The following is a 21,265-nucleotide window of genomic DNA, read 5'->3' as shown; positions in this document are numbered from 1 at the left end:
GTTACAATGTTATCTCTTTGTGGTTACCATGTTATCTTTTTGTGATGACTGTGTCAATCACGTATATTGTGACTAGTGTGGTACATCAACCAATGTGATACTTTAACTGGCTTGATACTGTAACCTGTGTGGTACATCAACCAATGTGATACTTTAACTGGCTTGATACTGTAACCTGTGTGGTACATCAACCAATGTGATACTTTAACTGGCTTGATGCTGTAACCTGTGTGGTACATCAACCAATGTGATACTTTAACTGGCTTGATACTGTAACCTGTGTGGTACATCGACCAATGTGATACTTTAACTGGCTTGATACTGTAACCTGTGTGGTACATCAACCAATGTGATACTTCAAGGAGTGTGAAATGTTTAACTGTTTCATACTTTCACCATTGTAAAATTTTCACTATGACACTTTCATCAGTATGAAATGTTAAACTTTGTGACACTTTCACTATTGTGAAACTTTTAACTCTGTGACATTATTGCCAGTGTGAAAATGCTTTGACCAGTTTGATGCTTTAAATGTTGTGATACTTTATCCAATGTAAAACTTTGACTGCTGTAATACTTCAAATCTGATGCTTTAGTCTGATACCTTAACCAGTAGCAGGCCATACTTCAGTACATTCTTGTCATCAAATATTGAGGTAAGCTCAGCTGACAACTCACATACTACGTCATTAGGTTACAGTGGTTACTAAGAGTGATGCGTATTAGACGTGTACGAGATTGATTACTATTACTGAATGTGGCAGAAAACAACATTCAATACACCATGTTCACTGTCGAAAGCATAATACAAACAGTTGATTATACTCAAATGTCTACAAGCGCATGTTATTGAAGTAGTGTTCGAAGTTATTATCATTCCTTGTTCGAACTCAAATGGTAATATTTAGATGGAATATGATGCTGTCAACAACTGAAAGAAAGCTTAAAAATCACAAATGTTAACTTGCCCCAAGACAGGTGGCAGTGACATTCTTGTGGCCTACCATGATTCAGGGAGACTGATGGCAACTGTTCCAGATCAATGGATGAATGTACAAAACAATTTTTGTACCAGTGAAAACAATATCTGAAACATATTAGGCTAGTTAGATCAGCTTCACATGAAATTTCACTTGAAGTTAACATACTCTTTGGACTTGGTGATTCCACTGATTCAGAAATTTGTTGTTTGATTAACAGGACCACCTAATATCTGTTTTCCCATTTCCTTACTGGTTTTTGGTGTGAAAATCAACTTAATTTTCCAAGCAGAGATCGCAGCACAAAGAACTGTTTGATCCAGGGTTGAGATACTATATCAGAAGGGTATGTTCCCCGATATCTGGGGCAGGGGGATACTGTTATCAAACAGCATCAGCCTTGTTTCCTCCAGACTGGAATGTAGTGTTATTGCAGAAGAGAGAGGTTTCTACAGTGATAAGGTAAATCTTGATACAGCTGAGGGCATCTGAATGTGCTCAATGTGGTCATTGTTTGTGGCAAAGAGGACACTATGTGTTGTTCTTGCCAAGGCTTTTCTCTTAAAATACAGCACTATTCCAGTTAATTTCTGCCAAAGTAACCGTCTCCAAGAACCATGACTGAAGATGTTTGTAGTTGTGTGCATGCTTGTTCTGTATGCCAGAACATTTATCAATTTATGGAAGATGCAGAAATCCATTTGAAAAGAAATCTTGCATTATGATTATGGCTGCAAATTTATTATTAAGCTTGAACTATTAAATGTTTTTCAACTTTTTGTAATAAACCAGATGAAAATACCAAAAGGTTTGCGGCATTATTTAGAAAAAGAAGAAATGATGTATTATTAAGTTTGATGATTATCAAAATGATGGTAGTAGTAGCATAATTTCAATCCATTCCTCTGAGACAATGAGTTTAGTTTTAAGCCACTTTTAGCAATATTCCACTGATATCATGGTGGGGGACACCAGAAATAGGCTTCACACACTTGTACCCATGTGGGAATTCGAAGCCGGGTCTTCAGCCTGATGATCAAACACTAAAACCATGGGACTACCCCATCAGCCCTCAGTCCAGAATGTACCAGAACACAGAAAAAATACTTCAAAATCAGTCCTGTTGTATTGAATGTATTTGTGCAGTTATACAAGGCAGTATTTTTCTTCGGTATATTTGTAAATATTTATGTTTTCACATTTTGACTCAGAATAAGCTTGTACCCAAACAAGTAGAAGCTGTGAGGCAGAAAATTTACAGATTTACAGTATTTCTTCCCTTTCTTTAGTGAAACATAAGCATGCGCATTTTTGCTGACTTAGTTTGTGGCAAGGTGGCCTTGATGGCACATGCTTCTGTGTTAAACACAGCTCAGATACGTAGCTCCGTGTTGTTGGGTGGATGTAACATAGTTCCTACTTGCATGTGTACAACACAACCTCAAGCTGCAGCTCTCCGAGCTCTCTGCTATACTAATGCCTAGTTCTTGAATATATATCATTTTCATAGTAACAAATAAACACAGTTAAACTGACAGGGAACCCAAGTCAGTGGGGAGATTTAGGAGATTCCTGAACCTGGGGAAATCTTGACTTGCTCCATTTAGAGCTATAGCTTAAGGAAGGGCTTTGTGAAAGAGAAAATAGTGTGGTTCAGGGACTGTGAAACAGACTACAGCTCTCCATGCACTCTGCCTCCAACCACCCAAGCCCACAGCTTTTGTTGTGCCCACATAACCTTCACATTGATCAGGGACACTGGGTTGTGAGCAGACTTGAAGGTGTCTCAGTTGTATAATAGAACTTGTGTTAGTCAAATGTCCAGATCTTGTGTTATAGAATTTGAGTTATTTGATAACTTTATGTGGCTTTATTCAGTTGCATTTTTGTTACAAGCTGTTCTTATTTAAATAGCCTGAAATTTTCAATGAATATGCAGGCTGTAGCTTTTCAGAATTAGAATACAGTGTCAACTTAGTGTCAGTAATTACCAAAACATTGATAATGATGCACTGTACATGTGTGACTGCCAAGGAGTCAGTTGGTGACCTTCAGCAATGGGGAGATAACTGGATGATTGATTTATCCATGAACTCCAATACTGTCATGAAAGAGGTGGGACCCTGTCCTATGTGTTCATTGGTTTAATGAAATGTTTACAAAATAATTAAACAGTAGCTACATTATATGTTTAGAAGATTTAAGGTTGTTGCAGATACCAACAATTTTTGTAGTACTTCAAATTGATTAAACAAGATTCAAGTTTTCATATAATCCTCAATTTTTAGTTTACCAAGTTCAAGAAAATTATGCTGGAATATATCGGGAAGTGAACACCTGTGGCTGGTTTCCAACACTGAAAGCTTATATACCTGTCTGAAACTGTCAGCTGGCATTATCTTTACCAGATCTTATTAACGTATATATATGACTCAAATTATTGAAGTTATTTAGACCAAAGGAGGATTGTTTGGGGTAGCGTCGTGGTAAAAGTGCTATCTCATCACCAGACCTGGTTTTGATTCCCTACATGGATACAATTTGTGATGTCCATTTCTGGTGTCCCTTGTCATGATTTTGCTGGGATAATATTACTAACAGCAACATTAGACCATACTCTCTCAGTCAGTAGAACAGACAAAAGACAAGACTCATGCTTCAGACTTGTGGTTTTGTCTCAAATTTCCATGTCTGTAACTAATACAAGAGTTCCCTCTTTTTCACATATTCATGTTCTAATGAATGAACTCTTTTTACAATCGTTAATGTTAGAGGATATATGAATAATTATAGCCTGTATTTCAAAGCTACAGTTGGTACTTAGAATATGTATGAAAGTTGTTAAACCATCAAACTTTCTCCCTGTGAAGTCACCCCTTAAGTGCATTTTTTCGTCTGAGCTTTAATATCCAACGAGGTAGAGTTGTACATCTATCTATCTATCTTTGTATCTTATGTCAGATTTATTATATTGAAATTGAAGCCAACAAAAATTTTCCAAGCATTACCGGCATTACTTTAGTACATACATAGTGAAATGAAATTTTATAACTCATCTTTCATTTTCAGTTTCAATATCTTCAGCTGTAGAACTGATAACCTTACTGTGCCACAGATAAGCAGTCTGCACAACAGATAATGACACTGCACCACATAAACGGACTGCACCACAATATTTACAGGAAAATTAAAACATAACATGACCAAAGACCTTTGTCTTTTCCCCCATGTTGTTATACATGTAGGGCAGTGGGGTAGCCTAGTGGTTAAAGTGTCTGCCCTTCATGCTGAAGACCCAGGTTTGAATCCCCAATGGGTATAATGTGTGAAGCCCATTTTTCCTGTCTCCTGTGATATTGCCAGAACAGAGTAAAACTTTACTCACCCGTTCACTCATTATACTTGTAAAGAAAGGAATGGCATGGACTTGCGTTCAGATTATCACTCACTGTACTGTAATGTAAGATTGCCTAAAACTGTTTCTGGTCTGTGTTTTTTATACACATCTTTATAAGTAGTTAGTCCGAAAAGGAGGAGTTGTTGGTTTATCGTTGACAGTTGTTAGTATATATATATAAGTTTTAGAGCCTTATCATGAAGTCAGTCAGTTCCATAAGTGGTCAGAAAACTGTTGAAAATGACAGCTACACAACAACTTTATCAGGAGTGAAAGTGCCAAATATCTGTGGAGGAGAAAAAGATCCTTGGCCTGCACCTGTGTAACAAAGTACCATCTAGTAGTTTGTTTCTGTTCTAATGGAGCTGGAGGTATGTTACCTTGACTTTTTAAACGCTGAATGCTATGACACCAACCACACACACTGCTGTAAGTCGATCATGGCAGACTTATCACACCTATTTCCAACTGTCAGTGTCAGACAAAGGTTTAAGAGTTTTTCCTTGACTCCCTTCATATACACCTTCATGCCAGCATTCTCTATCCCGTAAAGGGCTTTGAGTGCTGGGCACCTGACTTCTGTACTTTCCTCCTATATGAGGGTGAGTTGAGTAGCCATGCAACTTCCACCATATTCTTCTCCATTTTTAGAAGGACTTGCTGTGGGTGCCAAACATGCTTGTTGCAGTACTTGGCATTAATCAATCACACATCAGCTCTGAGTCAGTATACTCTCGCCTCGTCTCACCATACCTCACCTCACCATACATTACCACACCCAAATATTTTTCACTTTGAACGGAGCTCTGGGAGCTGGGAGTCTTCGAGTGGTAGTTTCCTATGTTTAGGGCTTTATGTATTGATAATCACAAATATCCGCCACTAGTTTTGCAGGGCTTGTTTTGTAGGACACAGTGACCTGCGCATTAAGACAATTATAATTTCTTTACTGTGCCATAGAATATAATTGAAGCATCAGGAATTCAGTTTGTAGTTAGACCCACATTCAGAGTTGCAGCATAACTGTGAACAGTAATTACAAAGTTTACTTAAATCAACAGAATTTTACTTGACTTGGGCATCAGGCAAGCGGCTAATGTTGCAGACGACAACTTAGTGTGTAGGATGAAGTTGGTAGCTTGTTAACTGTGACCTCCCTGCTGTGACAGGTTGTTTTACATGCCAACAAGTGTTCCATGTGCCCTTCTCCCATGCCCATCACCCCCAATACCTTCATCACCAAGCACTCAGGGAGGGGTGTGCAATGTCCCCCTCTTATCTCATTATCTTCATAAGTGAAAGTGTTATTGCCTTCACTTTCTTATGACTACATTAGGTTCCCTTTTCATCTTCTGATATGTTGCTTACTGCTTGACAAATACTAGGTAAGCCATGACCTGACAAATGACCCCAGTTTGCATATATGGGAACACCCTCCAGAACATTCCATTTGAAACGAGGGAAACAGGTTGTCTAAATATTGAAAAAGTTCAATTTCCTTGTGTGAATCATGTTGTAATGGTGTTTTGCGGAATTAAATCACTCTATGAGACGTGTTAAACAGTAGCAGTATTGATTTCACGTCATGGTCAGCATGTATTGCATGTGCTTAATGGCCAATCTACCAGTAGCAACCAAGTGTATTCGTCCAAATTACTTGCCCTTCCTACTTGTTAACTGCACTGGCTCATCTAATACTTGTCAAGCTGTAGTGTTTGACCTTGTGATTTGGAATGACTGTTTGATGTTGATGATAAGATACATGTAGAAATTATTTTATGGGAACTAAAATGCAAAGGTATCCACCCACTCACTCACTCACTAAGACCACCGAACTACATTCACTCACTTTTATAAGGTCAAACCGCTGTTTCATAATTGTATTATGGCAGACTTCACATGAAATGTTTATGTTTTTAACAGAAGTGCTCTTCATGGTCAACTATCTACAACAAAAATGCTATCTCACTTCTCCAGCTCATAGCAGATTTAGGCATTACATGTGTCGCGATTCTTGAGTTTATTGTCACACTAGGGTATGTATCACTATACCAAATGTTCACTCTGATGTAAGTGTAATGTTCACCTGTCATGGACCAACACGAACAAGATCTGCAAGATATCAACATGTTTGTGTTAACAGATAAAAATTTCAATTTTGATAATGAAGTCAGCTTTCAAAATAGGTATGTTAAGAGTTATCTTATTCCAAAGTAATGTGAGAAATAAAAAAACAAACTGTTTTTTGGCTGTTACTCTGTATCCCTCAAATTTACACAACTGCAAATAGTATAAACTCGCAAAATCATGCAAAACTTAGAAAAAGGTAAGAATTTAAAAAGCGCCCTTTGTAATATAATCTTATCGCATATTAATTTACATAAAGTCATGGTCTGTTCCAAATGAGTCGCTATGGACTTTGAAAAAATCTGCATTGCTTATTTACATGCTTGTGTCTCCTCGGTAAAGTACTTTTTCCTGGGTTCCTATCTCCCTACCACTGAACTGAAGTTAGGCGGAACTTACTTAAACAGGTATTTCACACTTCCACATATCAACTACATAAATTCTAGAGATAAACGTTAAAAATCAATTTAAAAATCAACCAATTTCTGATAGTACTATAGCTGTTTTCAGGTTCCTTGTAAATTGACAAAGAAACAGAAATATGAATTCATGTATTATTTGGCGTGCCGCAGCATGGGATTTAAATTCAAGATGACGGTTATGAAACCCTATCAGGGGATATTGGTTTTCAATTAGCCAGATTGATTGCAGGGAAAGTATCAACATGTCAGGCCTGAGGATCACCCACTGGTGACACACCGCCAGTCTGCTTGTTCCTGAAAGTGACTATTGCAAGATCCAACATGTGTATGGAAATACTAATACTATGCAGCCACATTCCTACAATGTTAAAGGGCATACTACACTTCTAACAAGCATTTAGGATTCATCAGCAAGAAACATTTTCCATTTTGCTCTCCATTTGGCGTGCATAACTCATGAAACGTTTAGCATTTCTTCATGACATTACCAATAACTGGTGCCTTTGCTTGTCAGAAATTTGAGAACAAAACATATTTCTATGGCAACAAGGTGGAGTTTGGTTGAAATGAGGGTATTGTTTGTTTCCATAGCATAACCCAAAACAGTTCAATATTTCCTAATGGGACTTTGTACACATGTACAAATCTGGTGGTTATTGTTTATTATTATCCTTTATACCACTTATTATCATGGCAAAAACTTAGGTAATAATCAGTCATATGTATCTATGAAACTGGCCTAGCCTGGACAACGGAGTAGTGTAGAAAGATTACAACTGTTTACTGAGACCAAAAGATACAGTTAGAAAGCACAGCCTTATTGTACCCCATGCATGAAGTGATAAATTTTGAATTGTTAATGGGCTGAAAAAGGAAGGGAATATTTTTTTCCTTTTTGAGTTAATATATTCGAGGCATACATACTGAATTGTGTAAAAGCATTCCTTTGTCAGATCACACCACACAACTTAATACTGTTGACCTAAACCAGTAGAAAAATAAGTTAATACCTGTCCTTAAATAGATTGCTCAGAAACCTTGATGATAATATTGATATCAATAATTGAAACAAGAGTCTCATCTTGAGCTTGATCATCCAGTTTGGCACCATTGACCTTTTCTTCAGTATGGCTCTTGACTTAAAACAAATCCTGTCCATGTCAAGATTTACTGAAGACTCACACAAATTCATGACTGTTAACTTTCAGCCCATTATCTTGAACTGTGTCAAGTTAGCGTGGTATATTGGTATATATATTTGTGAGGTTTCAACAAGCCCTGTATGACAACACATCATAAGACCTTTAGTAGGTAAATGCCCATTTCTGGAGAAAAATATTGTATGCAGTCTTGTTACACTTAACTCATATTTGGTCAATTATACCTCATCCCTTCATAAATTCAATTCATTATTCATAGTTATAAGAATCAAATATTTATGAATATTTTTAAAGAGTGTTTTTACTTGAGTGGTTTTAACATATTAGTTTCACCATCGTCAGGCCATAAGCAGCATTGTTCATGATGTGTTGCTTTTTTTATGGAAAGTATTTACAGTCGTGCCCCGTTTATCCAAACACTTGTGTTTTTATTGAAATTGTCCGGATAACCGAATTTTGGGATACCTGAACCACAGGCCATGTGTACAAAGAAATGAACATAGTAGGCATCAGACATAATCTTTATTGAATACACATTAACAAATATCAGTGCATACAAACAATGTCTCATACCTGTTCATGCAGTTATATATGCTCGCTTGAAGAAATCAGTTAGCTTTTTGCACTGGATGTGTAGAAAAGGACTTTTGCCAGTCAGTTCGTCATTGTCGACATTCACAAGATCATAACAGTCACAGTTGCAACTCGTGCATAGGATCGTAGTGTATGGTGCAGTTCCGACAAGGCCATGTCTTCTTGTTAGTCCTCATTTGATTGGATAATATCCACATGATGAAAGCAGTTAGCAATTGTCCTTTCGCTCACAGCTGTCCAAGCCTGCTTGATCATCTGGATTAATTAAGTATAGTGACCCACAAATTGACATGCCTCAAAATTAACTCAGTGTCACCTTGCTACTCAGAGGTAGTTTATCTTCTCACGCTTCAAAGCCTGCCGACTACTTTCATGTTACGGCAAGCAAGCGTGGCCCTCGGTAATTGGGTGTGTAAATATACAGGTGCTCAACCATCCGGATATACGAAACAAAAATGCACATAATTTAGTGTTTTGTATGTGAAAATGACCACACGGTTACGGAAACTGGATTTCCGGATAGGTGAGTAATTTTACAATGTTGTGAATTCGTTTTAAGGTGAGTTTTCCAGATATCTGAGGTTCGGATAAATGGGGCAGGACTGTAAGTGTTTCAGCTTAAGCAATTACATGGCATATCTGTTGTTTTATTACTTGATATTAAGCATAAAGTCTTCATGAGTAAATATTCATATTCATCATACATTTGTAAAACATCATATTCCTCTCAAGTGTATTTGTTGAAGCTCTAGTAGTCACCAAGAACCTTAGGAGTGTTGGCAGGACTAAAATAGATCACTGGTCCATATATTGCTTGTTTATACTGCTAGAGGCTGTTCTTGTAGAAGTGGTATATTTTCTGGTAGCTCTGTTTACCAGAGTAGGAACTTGTGGTGATTTCACTGGTCTCAATTAACCTACATCAGTAATCATGTTGAACCATCAAGGCTGGGGGCTAGAACAGTTTGGAAAGCTGAGATGTAGGAGAGTTTGTTGGTCACTTGAGTCAGTATGGAAATGCAGCATGAAAGTGAGAGGGTACCATGTCATTAACAGTGTTTGAAAGGTCTCCCAAAGGTGTACCCAACCACAGGCCTGGCTTCAAAATATCTGATAACTTTTGAGACCTACCAGTTGCTACAGAGATCTGTGGTTGAGATGAAAAAGTAAATATCATCTGTGATATTGTTATGGGAAAATTAGTTTAAAGGAGAAAAGAGCGAAGTCATGTCTCATTAATCCGACCTTCGTTTATCTAACAATCAGCTTTTTCCGACGCTTTTGTTGATAACAAGTTGAATAAACATAATTTAGTCGCATTTATTTAGTCCAACATGCTCGTTAATCCGACAATTTATTGTGCAATGGACGATGTTGGATTAATGAGAGTTGACTGCATATAGTTATTGTTCAAATACTAACCTATCTGTCAACTTTTAGTTTTTCTTGACCATGCTAAAGTTATCCTGTCTTGGGTGTTTGGCCTTACAGTTGTTTCACACAGTCATTAACCTGTTGTTAAATATTTAAGATTTAGGCTTGTCTGGATCAAAATGGAAAGTACAGACTCCCAGTATCCTCCAAGTCTTCATTTCATGCTGACTTAGGTCGTACTGGGAGTGCTTTGTTACTTTGTGGAAACAAACTTTGAAATGTCATAAGCATAATATCTGTTGTTTTAGCGTTGCTTTTGTGAAAGCCTCAACACCCAACACTTTGGACTAGGAATTGTATCACAGAATGCGGCCTTTGTCACAGGTTTTATTATCATTCATATGACTTTTGAACATGTGAAACATCGAACAGGATTTAGGCTTTTTAATGGATATATGTATTTCTTTTTTAAGGTGTATTTCTGTTTTTTTGTACATATTTGAGAGAGAAATTGTATTTACTGAAAGTATTTAGTCAGCGCTTTATATTTCAGCACAAAGATAATTTTTTAGCTGTAACTTGGAATAGCGTAAATTCTTCCATCTTAATTATTTTTCCCTTTGTTAAGCACAGATTCCACAAAGACATGTAAGACTGTAGGGATAAAAGTTTTCAACTTTGACCTAAGTCTTAGTTATTGTATTATTGGTTGTAAACAAATGATAATTTCTATTATGAATAAGCTTCTTGAAGAGCTCTGCCAACATAGTTTGGAGAACCAGTGTTAAGATTTAACTCTTCAAGTGGAATAAATATAGGTCACTGACCTGGTAGCCAGCATTGGGTCTGAATCACGGGAAGTACGTAAATCTGTGCAGTTGGGAGCATATTGTGGGAGATTGATTTTGCAGATACGTGGTGGAAAGCACTTTCAGGTAGCTGCCATGACACTTGTTTGGGAGGTCCGAGTCCAAGAATATGTTTCTGCGTGGCTTGCTGCTGTTGAGGGCGCTGGTGTAGATGTTAATTTTTCTGTGTTGACTTCAACTTCCACAGGGAGTGAAAAAGCAATTCCAGTGAACAAGCTTACACACTGATATGACTTCCCGTGGCCGATAAGCCACTGTGGCTAGACTTTCATAATGGGAGCTCTATGGAGTGGAGGAGACGCCTTCATGTTTTCATGCTTAATGCTGTGTTAATAGAGTTTTAGATATAAGTTGCTATTTATGAGTCCGTATCGTGTCTGCTTGTGTACAGAAAAGGTTGACTGGACAAATGTGGTGCCCTGTGCTCTGTACCCTTAGATAATGTGTAAGACGTGTGTAGTCTTATAACATTGCCTTTTGATTTGCATGTGTGAGAGCTGTGTGGATGCTAGGGGATGCTTCCTTCAGCAACTGTGAATGTGAGCAAATTTACACCTGTATTTGTACAGCTCAGCCTGACCCAACCTTTGTCAGTCAGTCAAGAGAGGAGGGGGCAGACAGTTACAAGCAGAAGACATGGCAAAAAAGCAGAAGGCACTCAAAAAACTTCTGCATTATAACAACATTTGGATGTTTTGATTGTTGTTTTCTGTGACGATGTTATGGAACTGGTTTGGGAACCATATAGATAACTCCCAGTGTGTTTAAGGTGGCTGTTTGCTCGGTTATTGGGATATCCCTGTGCATATTTGCGAAGAGAAGTGACACTTGGCTTACAGATACTGTGACTGGTTTCTTCAGTGAGATATATTTTTTCCAAATGAATATCTGACATATTGTGGAAACTTTTTTGATGCTGAGTGTTTGGGGATTATATTCGACAATGCTCCAGAAGCTGTTGAAGTGACTGACAGTTTAAACATTGTTTACATCCTCAATAATGTGCGGTGTTTTACACATTCAGCATTTCTCCAGACGTCATGTTCATGATGAGAAAAATCCTTACTAACTCCAGTTTGTTGTTGTGTGAGGTTATCTATTGATGTCTGCTGATACATATGTGACTATTGTGTCAGAACTGATCTGTTGACATAGGGAATCTGAGTATTCATCTTCATGTTTACCAAAGGGGATTGTGCCAGCAATTTCATTGAGTGATGTAGGGTGTTCCGACATTTTGTTTCCTTTTTTAGACCAGGTACAGCAGTCGTATTTTATCTACAGTGATTGTAAAGATTACAGAACAAAGACACAGAAAACCTGACAACTCTTGGTATCGGCAATCTTTTATCAGAAATGTGGCAAGTTGTGTGAATGTGAAAACTCTCTTTGGTTCATGTGTCTGTGAAATGAAATTGATTCCTTTTGGACGGAGGGATCTGTGAAGTATTCTTCTTTGCTTGTGAATTTTTATCATTCCTGTGTTGTGATTGTTTGTCTGTGGTGGATTCCGAAGTGATGAAATGGATCATACCAGTTCCTCAATAATGGATACGTGTCAGTGATGGCTGACTGATGGTGCATGATGATTCTGTGATGCCTCAAAATCTCTTGGCATTTGTTTAGCACTGATGTGGATGGTTCATCTACTGCCTAAGGAAAAGTAGCTAGAATAATATTTCATGATGGATAGCAATCCAATACCTGTTACCTTAATTAGCATGAAACGTGAGTATGATTGAAATAAACACTCCTGTGATGCATTTGCCCTTACAAGGACAGAATGGTTTGCTTGCTATTCCTGTTGTAATAGTAATGAGCTTTTAAGATCTTGTTATTGTTGTAGATTACAACTCTCTGAAATGTCAAATATTTGAGCATTTAATATATTGATTTTACACATAAGTAATAAATAACTCTTAAATTTCATTTTTGATAAAAAGCTTAGTTGGTTGACAGTGCAGTATCAGTAAAATGTTGCTATATAAGCTGTTGTTTTCCGTCAGCTCTCAGCGAAAAGCCTGTTGAGAAAGACATGACAAGAGAGAAAGAAATTGTCAGTACTAACTTAACAAAGAAGGTAAGCCATAAGGGTGTCTGGGGTTATTGATATATCAGGTTATTGATGTTCACTTATATCATGATAGTTATCACAATATTATTTTTGAAAGCGTGGTATAGGATGTGATTTCAAATAGTTTCGTTTATCATGTCACATAATGTGTTAATTTTTTACAAAATGTAAGTTTTCGAATATAGGAAGTTCTCAGATCTCATATACCTCCCTAATGTATGCGGAAATCCTCCACCTGTCCAAAGCATCATGATCCCAACAATGGTCAATTATTTCAATATGAATTTCAATTCATGCAGTGACATTTCAGACTGCCACTGAATCCAAGATTTTTTATTATACAATACACCTTGGTTTAGCACTAATAGCAGAGTTAAATGTTTCACATAGACCAATAACATGTCCCTGAAGTGACCATATTTTACAGAAAAGGGGCTCATAGTAAAAGAAAAAATATAATGAAAAGGAGCTCTGAAAGCTAGACTTCCCTCATTTTCTAGACTTGCATGGGCTTTCTTGGATATATTTGCTTCAGGGTCTATATGACAGACTATCTTTCATCATGGATTGTATATAATGTTACTATCAGTTGATAAATAGATCTTTTAGATGTAGTGGTATTTGATGCGTAACCATATAGAAAAGTGTAAGATAAAATATATCCAAGTACTTATATGTCTTCAGACCTTCATGAAGGGTGATTTATGTAGCATAACAATAAAAAAACAAACAAACAAGGCTCGTCTATATGAATTGTTTCAGCTTCATGCAAAGGCAAACTATTGGTGCTCATAATAGATGATAGTGACTTTAAGCTATTGTTCATTGCTATTTCATGAATACATTTAAGCGAATGTTATTGCTTTTTATGAGGTCTTGCATGGATCTGCTAATCATACTTGACGATATATGGAGGGTTTGCCTCCAAAGGAATCATTGATCAGTTTTTGAATTGACTCTTGTTAAATGTTAACTTGTGAGGAAGTATTGACATGAGGAATGAGAATACAAGTCTGCAGAGCTGAATCAATGGTGAATCGTACTGGCTTTGTCTGTGTTGTGGGAGTTCCGAGGATTGCCATCAGATGAGCAACGTTAGATATGTAACACATTGCCGGCATTGTTGTTGTGCTGAGATACTTCCATGGTTTATGGCCAATTACTTTGCCAATTCTGGTCTACATATATACATGTATATGACATATGTATGACATAAATACATGTTTTTGATGAAATCCAATCTGCTACTGACTCAAGACAAATGTTCAGTGATTTTTCTGTTGGAATGTGTGAAACCCACTTCCTTACTGATTCATGAAAGGGTTTCAGTGATTTTTTTGTTGGAATGTGTGAAACCCACTTCCTTACCGACGCGCAATAGGGTTTTAATTGTTATAATAAATGAAATCCAATCATTCACTGACAGGGTTTTGGTGATTTCATGTAAAAAGCTGATGTTTGAAACACATTCTATCCCAGAGTCTGTTCTTGATTTCTGTGGTTTCATTTGGATTGCCAAGTGACCCAGCTGTGGTGCCTGGTATGTCGACAAGTCCATGATTGTGTGTTTCACCTAATGGCAAACAACCATGACATGCCATGCTATGGTTATTTTTCCACAGCAAGGTGACAAGCCATCATGAAAAAGATCATTCAAGAAACAGTATACAACAAACTCACAGACCCACTTTTTTGACTACTTCACAAGTTAAAAATATGTTGTACTACTAACATCTTCCGCAAAGATAGCTCTCATTGGGCAGTATTTGAGAAGATTTCTCTGGGTTGACTGTGCAGAGCGTCTGAACAATCCCCTTGCAAATGTCCTTGTGCTTTCCCAGATGGTTATAAAAACACCAATGTTTATTTTGTGAGGTAGTCTGAATGCTGCTCTGCGTGTCCTACGTTCTCCCTTCCAGACAGCCAGTCAGTACACAGGGTGGATGTTACTTATAGCTAGTCCCAAGACATGCAGAGCCAGTAGTGACCGACTAAGCTTATCTTAACAGATAATCTAGCCTGGAAAAACCCTTCGTAAACTAACCCGTGTGGCCCAAGTGTTTGGTTAATCTGGTCACAATGCCTGGATTCATTGGCTCTGGTGGACAATGAGCAGGTTCAGGAATGGCCCTTTTTTTCAATTTTTTTTTTTTTTTTGTCCATTTGCTTGGGTCATATGCTGGGAATGTAAACGTTCACTACAGTACAGGCAACAGTGCTAGAAGGGGCATTTATACATTTGTACATTTATCATTAATTTCATGATATTGCAGTATGAGAAATGTTGCAGCAAATTAGTTTCAGGATTAATTTGTTTAGGTTGAGGAAAGGTTTTCTTGCTGTTCAAATATTTGGAAGTCAGGTTAATGGAATGTTATGATTACATGGTAATATTGTATTTGGGATTATGCATCCAATATTTATGAAACTTGTTAAGTTATTAATGGTGTGTTATGAATGTATATGGTGTAACTCTGTGCTCATACAAAACATTAAGATAACACAGGCTGAGGTTAACCTGCGTGTTGATAAAATTGCAAGGGTTGAACTTAGTAACTAATTGCAGTTTAGGCTGATAAGTAGTTGAAAAATGGGTGTTAATGAGTTTGTAATTAATGTGAATTAATTAATGTGAATTTAAATTTATATTAAGAATATTAAACATTTGGTTAAAGGTGAGGTGAAAGGGGGGTTGAACATCGTACTTGAGAATATATTGCTCATATGGATGTCTTGGGGGGGGGGGGGGGGGGAGAGAGAGAGAGAGAGAGTGACATAAATGACATAGAGCTGATAGTCCAGGCTGAAACACTCAGTGTGTAGCCCGCCTCCACATGGTGTAAGGGAGTACTGTTATGTTGCCACCCATCAAGGCACTCACAGTACCGTAGCCACAGCCGTCAATCTGGACACAATCACCGATAGATGGCATGACGCCATGTTTGTTAACAGTGTGAAAGTAGTCCCTAGAATTTGCATATGACCTCTCTAATTTTCATTGGTATCCGCATATGACCCCAACGGATATCGCAAATATCCGTTGGCTTTATCGGGCTGAGAACAACACCCTTGTATGATAAGAATGAATACCCCAATGGGACACATAATCATGATAATGTTCGGACTCCGAGCCAACACAGTCCTTGTTTACCCATTAATACCTAACGCCAGGCAGGGACCAACAAGTACCATATTTTAACATCTTCTGCACCTGGGGATTGAACTCTCTAACCACTGCACCACAGAGGCGGTCCAAACATTTGGTTAAAATGGACATAGAGAATTATTTTGCCTCCAGTTTCTTATTGTTATCTTGCTGTAAATTCACCCAAAATAAAGGGGGAAAAAACTTCTTCAACACATTTCAAATTATGTTAATTTTGTTAGTTTGTAAGGGGCGTGCGCAAAAGGACATATAATGTATTTTTTATTGTATGCTGAGAAACGTGTGCTCTTGTTGGATCATTGATTCGCTGCTGTTATGTTTTGAGCACATATATTCCCATCCAAGCCTGGTGTCACCTGAATATCTGACCTGTGAAATTCTTGGTTAGAGTTTGTCTTCAGACACCCATACTTGCATCACCTGTAAAGTTCTGACACAGGATATTGGTCAAGACTTACTGACTTGGTTGACACTTGCCATCATGTCCCATTTGTAAAGATCAATGCTCATGATGTGTGTCTGGTCCAAACAGTATTGATTACTGCCACCATGTAGTTGGAATAAACAAATAATAGTGTGTTAAACATGTAATAAGACAAGACCCTGCATCCCTTCAAGCTTTCTTCTCTTATCAAGCTTAATAGTGCTTGCAGTAGCATCAAACCAACTAAGCTCAATAACTCAATAAAATGTGCTGTGAAATGTTCATTTGTAGTTTCAAGAAAACTAGGAGTAGTCTATATTACCCTCCACCATTAAGACTCATTACTTCATATTTTTAAGACTGGGAGGGTCAGGCAAGCTAAGTACTCCCTTCTCAAGAACTCCTTGCTGTAAGATAACAGGCTGGTTATATTATTCCATGAAGGGTCTGTATAGATCTGCGAGCATGGTGAGATTGATGTATCCATCTTTATCGCAGAGACTTAGCTAATAAGGAACTCAATAAATGAAAGTCACAAAAAATCTACTACAAGTTGTTGTTTGCTGGTCTGTTACATGTCTATAACGTGTAATGCAACATCACTGAGTTGTTTGTGTTGGAAGCCAAGATACACTTCAGTTCTTTGTTGCTGGGAGAAAATTATATCTCTCTTATAATTAGAATTTGACTGAAAGGTCTGTTTGAGTGAAAGGTTATTAATGGGTAGTAAAGGTACATGAAGGTGAACTTAAATATTGGCCGTATTTGTTGATATCATTCTACACTGAGTCCAGAACCTGTCTTGAGAAGACAGTAAGCTTCATGCACAGCTGAAGGTGTTTTTGCTTTTGTCAAGAAAATGGTTTGAATTTGAATTTTGGAAATATCAAGTTGTTGATCAGATGTTTTGAGATCTTTTCCTGAAATATTTGAAACTAAGTAAGAATTATTTTAGTGCTGAATTGATTTTAAAAGAGAGAAATCAGATTAAACAAGTGTTTTGGATAAATGTGGTCAGTTCTGTGATTTTATTGATAGTTTACAGGAGGTTCCTGGTTATAGTTTCCAAATGGTAACATAATCTTCAGGGCATTTCATTGATGATAATTCTCTGACTCCCAAAGTGCTATCTGAATTCATGAATCAGTTTGTCAGTATATGATGCTATTCTGTTGATTTAGTATGGAATTCAGTGATTGAGTTTAGTACACAGTATAAACATCCTGCCACTCTTTTTCCGAGTAGAATAGGCTTCAGCAACCCATGCTTGCCATAAAAGGTGACTCTGCTTGTCGTGTGAGGCGACTAATGGGATCGGGTGGTCAGGCTCGCTATCTTAGTTGACACGTCATTGGTTCCCAATTGCGCAGATTGATGCTCATGTTGTTGATCACTGGATTGTCTGGTCCAGACTCAATTATTTGCAGACTGCCGCCATACAGCTGGAATATTGCTGAGTGCGGCATAAAACTCATTCACTCACTCACTCACTCTTCTCACCCAAAAAGATGCAGATCAGAATTCCTTTGTCTACAGCAAGCCATGCTTGCCTTGGGAGGCAACATAAGAGATCAGGTGGTCAGGCTTGCTCACTTGATGGACACTTCATCTGTTCCCAATTGCGTAGATTGATGCTCATGCTGTTGATCATTGGATTGTCTGGTCGAGACTCAGATATATACAGAGCGCAGCTATATAGCTGAAAGCGATGTGAAAGTAAACTCCCTCACTTTCCTGTAGTATTTAGGTATGTTGCTGTAGCTCAGTGAGAGGTACTACTTCCAAGTGAGACCCTACGGAACATTTTGTGTTTCAATTGTTAGATACCCGTGAAGGTCCCGGGGTAGAATAGGCCTTCAGCAACCCATGCTTGCCATAAAAGGCGACTCAGCTTGTCGTAAGAGGCGACTAACGGGATCGGGTGGTCAGACTCGCTGATTTGGTTGACACATGTCATCGGTTCCCAATTGCGCAGATCGATGCTCATGTTGTTGATCACCGGATTGTCTGGTCCAGACTCGATTATTTACAGACCGCCGCCATATAGCTGTAATATTGCTGAGTGTGCCGTAAAACTAAACTCACTCACTCACTCACTCAGTTGTTAGACCTTTCTCACATTGAAACTGTTTGTTAGAGTTAGGTTTTACGTTTGAATTGTATAATTAGCCTTTTATATGCATCTCATGTCAACGTTTGACTGTTGAACACAGTGTTTTCACAGGAAAGTTACATGATGTGAATGAGACTTTCTACCTCACATGTGACATTGGGTAGTAGAACACAGGTGATGCAAGGGTGTAACTGACTTCAGTTGTTTGCATACTGAATTCATGGAATAGCCTTTCTGTCGGCTGTCATCAAATTTCTCTCTTACTATTGTATAAGTATGTAAGGTATCCCAGTGTTTTATCATTTCTTGTATTTCCTGCATTTTAATTCTTGTTTCCCCTACCATGATATGAACTCACTCACACCTGCATTTTGACTGTTTTTACACATTCCAGACTGTTCATTCATCAGTAGAACAGTCCTGAGTTTTGTTTGAAAATATTAAACTATGAGCTTTAAAAAAAGCCCTTGAGTTCTTCCTTTCTTGAATTTGTATGTTTCATCCAAACTGAGGTGTGTTCAAGTTTGGTTTCTTGTGTCAGGGAAAAACCCAAGTATCTTGTCTCTGTAGTGAAGTTTTGAAACACTGAGCCCTTCCGATACTATACACACAGACTTCAGAAGTATCACTGAGTATGCCACAAGTACAGGGTGAGGCTAGTCGGTGAGATAGCCCTTGTGTTGTAGCACACTCAGTTGTGTCGTGGGATGTTTGGTGACTGCATGTTGTGTCACGTTCGTGATCTCAGCAGGCTGATTGTACAGCCAGGTGAGTCAGGTCACACTCACACCTGGTGATAAGTGGGGCAGGTATGTGTGTCTGCGTGGGTGTCAAGTGACGAGAATAAGTCTCATTATTTTGGGGTATGAATGTCAGAAAGTTATTTTTACCAATTCACAGTTCAGAATAAATGTTCACATTAGAAGTACAGAAATATGTAAGGAAGTTGATTGCTTGCCATGTATCATAGTGTTATGAAGTTGTAAAAAAAATCTGCAAAACATCGTGTATTTTCTCTGATGAATGCAAGCTGTTTGTCATCACAAAAAACATCACACATCAACAAAATATGTTTTAACTCAAATATCTCAAACTCCAACATTTCAGAATTCAAAACGTTTTAACTGAAATGATCTCTTAGAAACACTTTCCTCAAGACAAATTTTAAAAAGTGTCCTTCAACAAAACTTTCTAAGCTGTCATGAAGTTCCTAAGACAAACTCCTCCAATACAGCCCATGCAAGTCTGATAATTGTGAAGTCTTGATTACTTCTGTTTCTGAAAATGAAAAAGGGTGTAGACTCCTTTTAATTATATTTTCTTAAGATAACTGGCTCTGAACTTTTTCAGTGAAATATTTTCATTTCAAAGACTTGATGTTAGTCAACATATTTTCCTTGAGTCTCATCTTCAGTAAAAACAGCAGTGTAAACATTTGTTCAGAGATCATGCAGATTGCTAATGGAGGAGATATGCTAATGGTGTAGAGGTTTAACTTAGATAGTGCATTTGTTCCAGGTAAGTTAATTTACTTAACATGTTTATTGTTACATAGACGAATGCTTCTTTCAGAATCAAGACAAGGATCACGGTACTCTTTTACAGTGACCTTGACATTTCTCTGTGTAATACCTAAGGGTGGATTTAATGTTAAGAGCATTTCCACAGACTGCTGTTGAGTCTAATTCCAATAAAAATTGCCTCAAGGGTCATGTTGAGATGTGTTTTCTTGCCTTCTGGTGGAACATGTTAGGAAGATTCTGTTTTACCTTCTTTGCAAAGGCTTCAACAAATTAACAACCAGTCTCTGAAATGAACATATTTTACAGGAAAAAAACCAATTCATAATAAAAAAAAATAAGATATAATGAAAAAAAGCCCAAAGACTTTCTTCATTTCTGAAACTCTGGAAATCTAGACTTGTTCCTTTTCTATGTGCTTTGATTGATATATTTGTTTCAGGATCTGTATAGTTAAGGCTCTACTTATTTGTTTTTCAGGAATTATTTTCAAATAAGAGATGAACAGTTTGGGCCTTTATAAAGAAAACATTTCTTGTTTTTAAATTTGCATGAAAAACATGAACATTTGCCATGTACATTTGTCTTGGCAAGTTATTTCTTTCTGATGTAAATAAGAATTGATGGAGAACCGGTGATTAGATGTTGGTTAGTTTGGGAGTATGTTTGATGTTGGTTAGTTTCTGGAATGTGAGGCAAAAGTGGAAGAGTCATACTCAATAATCAATATTTTTTATGGTCTTCAGACAGTAATATATTTTGACAAATATCGGTGGTAAATTGTGGATTTTTCTGTCTTGTCTTTTCTTTTAAGTCTTAAGACTGTTTTGGGGTCACTGATTTTCCAAATGGATAGAAGTCTCTGTGCAGATTAACTATGAAGGAGATTGTACCCTTGCCCACGTCATGCACCATTTTTTGGATGGTGGGATAGCCATGTGGTTAAAGCATTTGCTTCTCATGCCTAAGACCTGAGTTCAATTCTCCTCATGGCTCGGGCTGTATGATGCATCAAACTATCAATGCATTGCACTTGTTAAGTGTC

General features: G+C 37.6%; 1 protein-coding gene across 2 annotated transcripts in view; it reads left to right on the top strand.

Annotated features, from left to right (window-relative positions):
• LOC137273759 (serine/threonine-protein kinase N2-like) overlaps positions 1 to 21,265 on the top strand; it is a 74,670-nt gene that overhangs the window by 24,803 nt on the left and 28,602 nt on the right. The window contains exons 1-2 of one of the 2 annotated variants that reach the window (XM_067806600.1): positions 11,403 to 12,651; positions 12,930 to 13,003. The exons of the other annotated variant lie outside the window; for it this stretch is intronic. Coding sequence (XP_067662701.1) covers positions 12,606 to 12,651; positions 12,930 to 13,003 — 120 coding nt within the window. The 5' untranslated portion in view covers positions 11,403 to 12,605. Of the gene's footprint in view, positions 1 to 11,402; positions 12,652 to 12,929; positions 13,004 to 21,265 lie in introns of those variants that run through there. 2 annotated transcript variants of the gene reach the window in all.

Source organism: Haliotis asinina, chromosome 2 (genome assembly GCF_037392515.1).
Source record: "Haliotis asinina isolate JCU_RB_2024 chromosome 2, JCU_Hal_asi_v2, whole genome shotgun sequence".
NCBI lineage: Eukaryota > Metazoa > Mollusca > Gastropoda > Lepetellida > Haliotidae > Haliotis > Haliotis asinina.
This window is presented reverse-complemented; position numbering and strand designations above follow the sequence as displayed.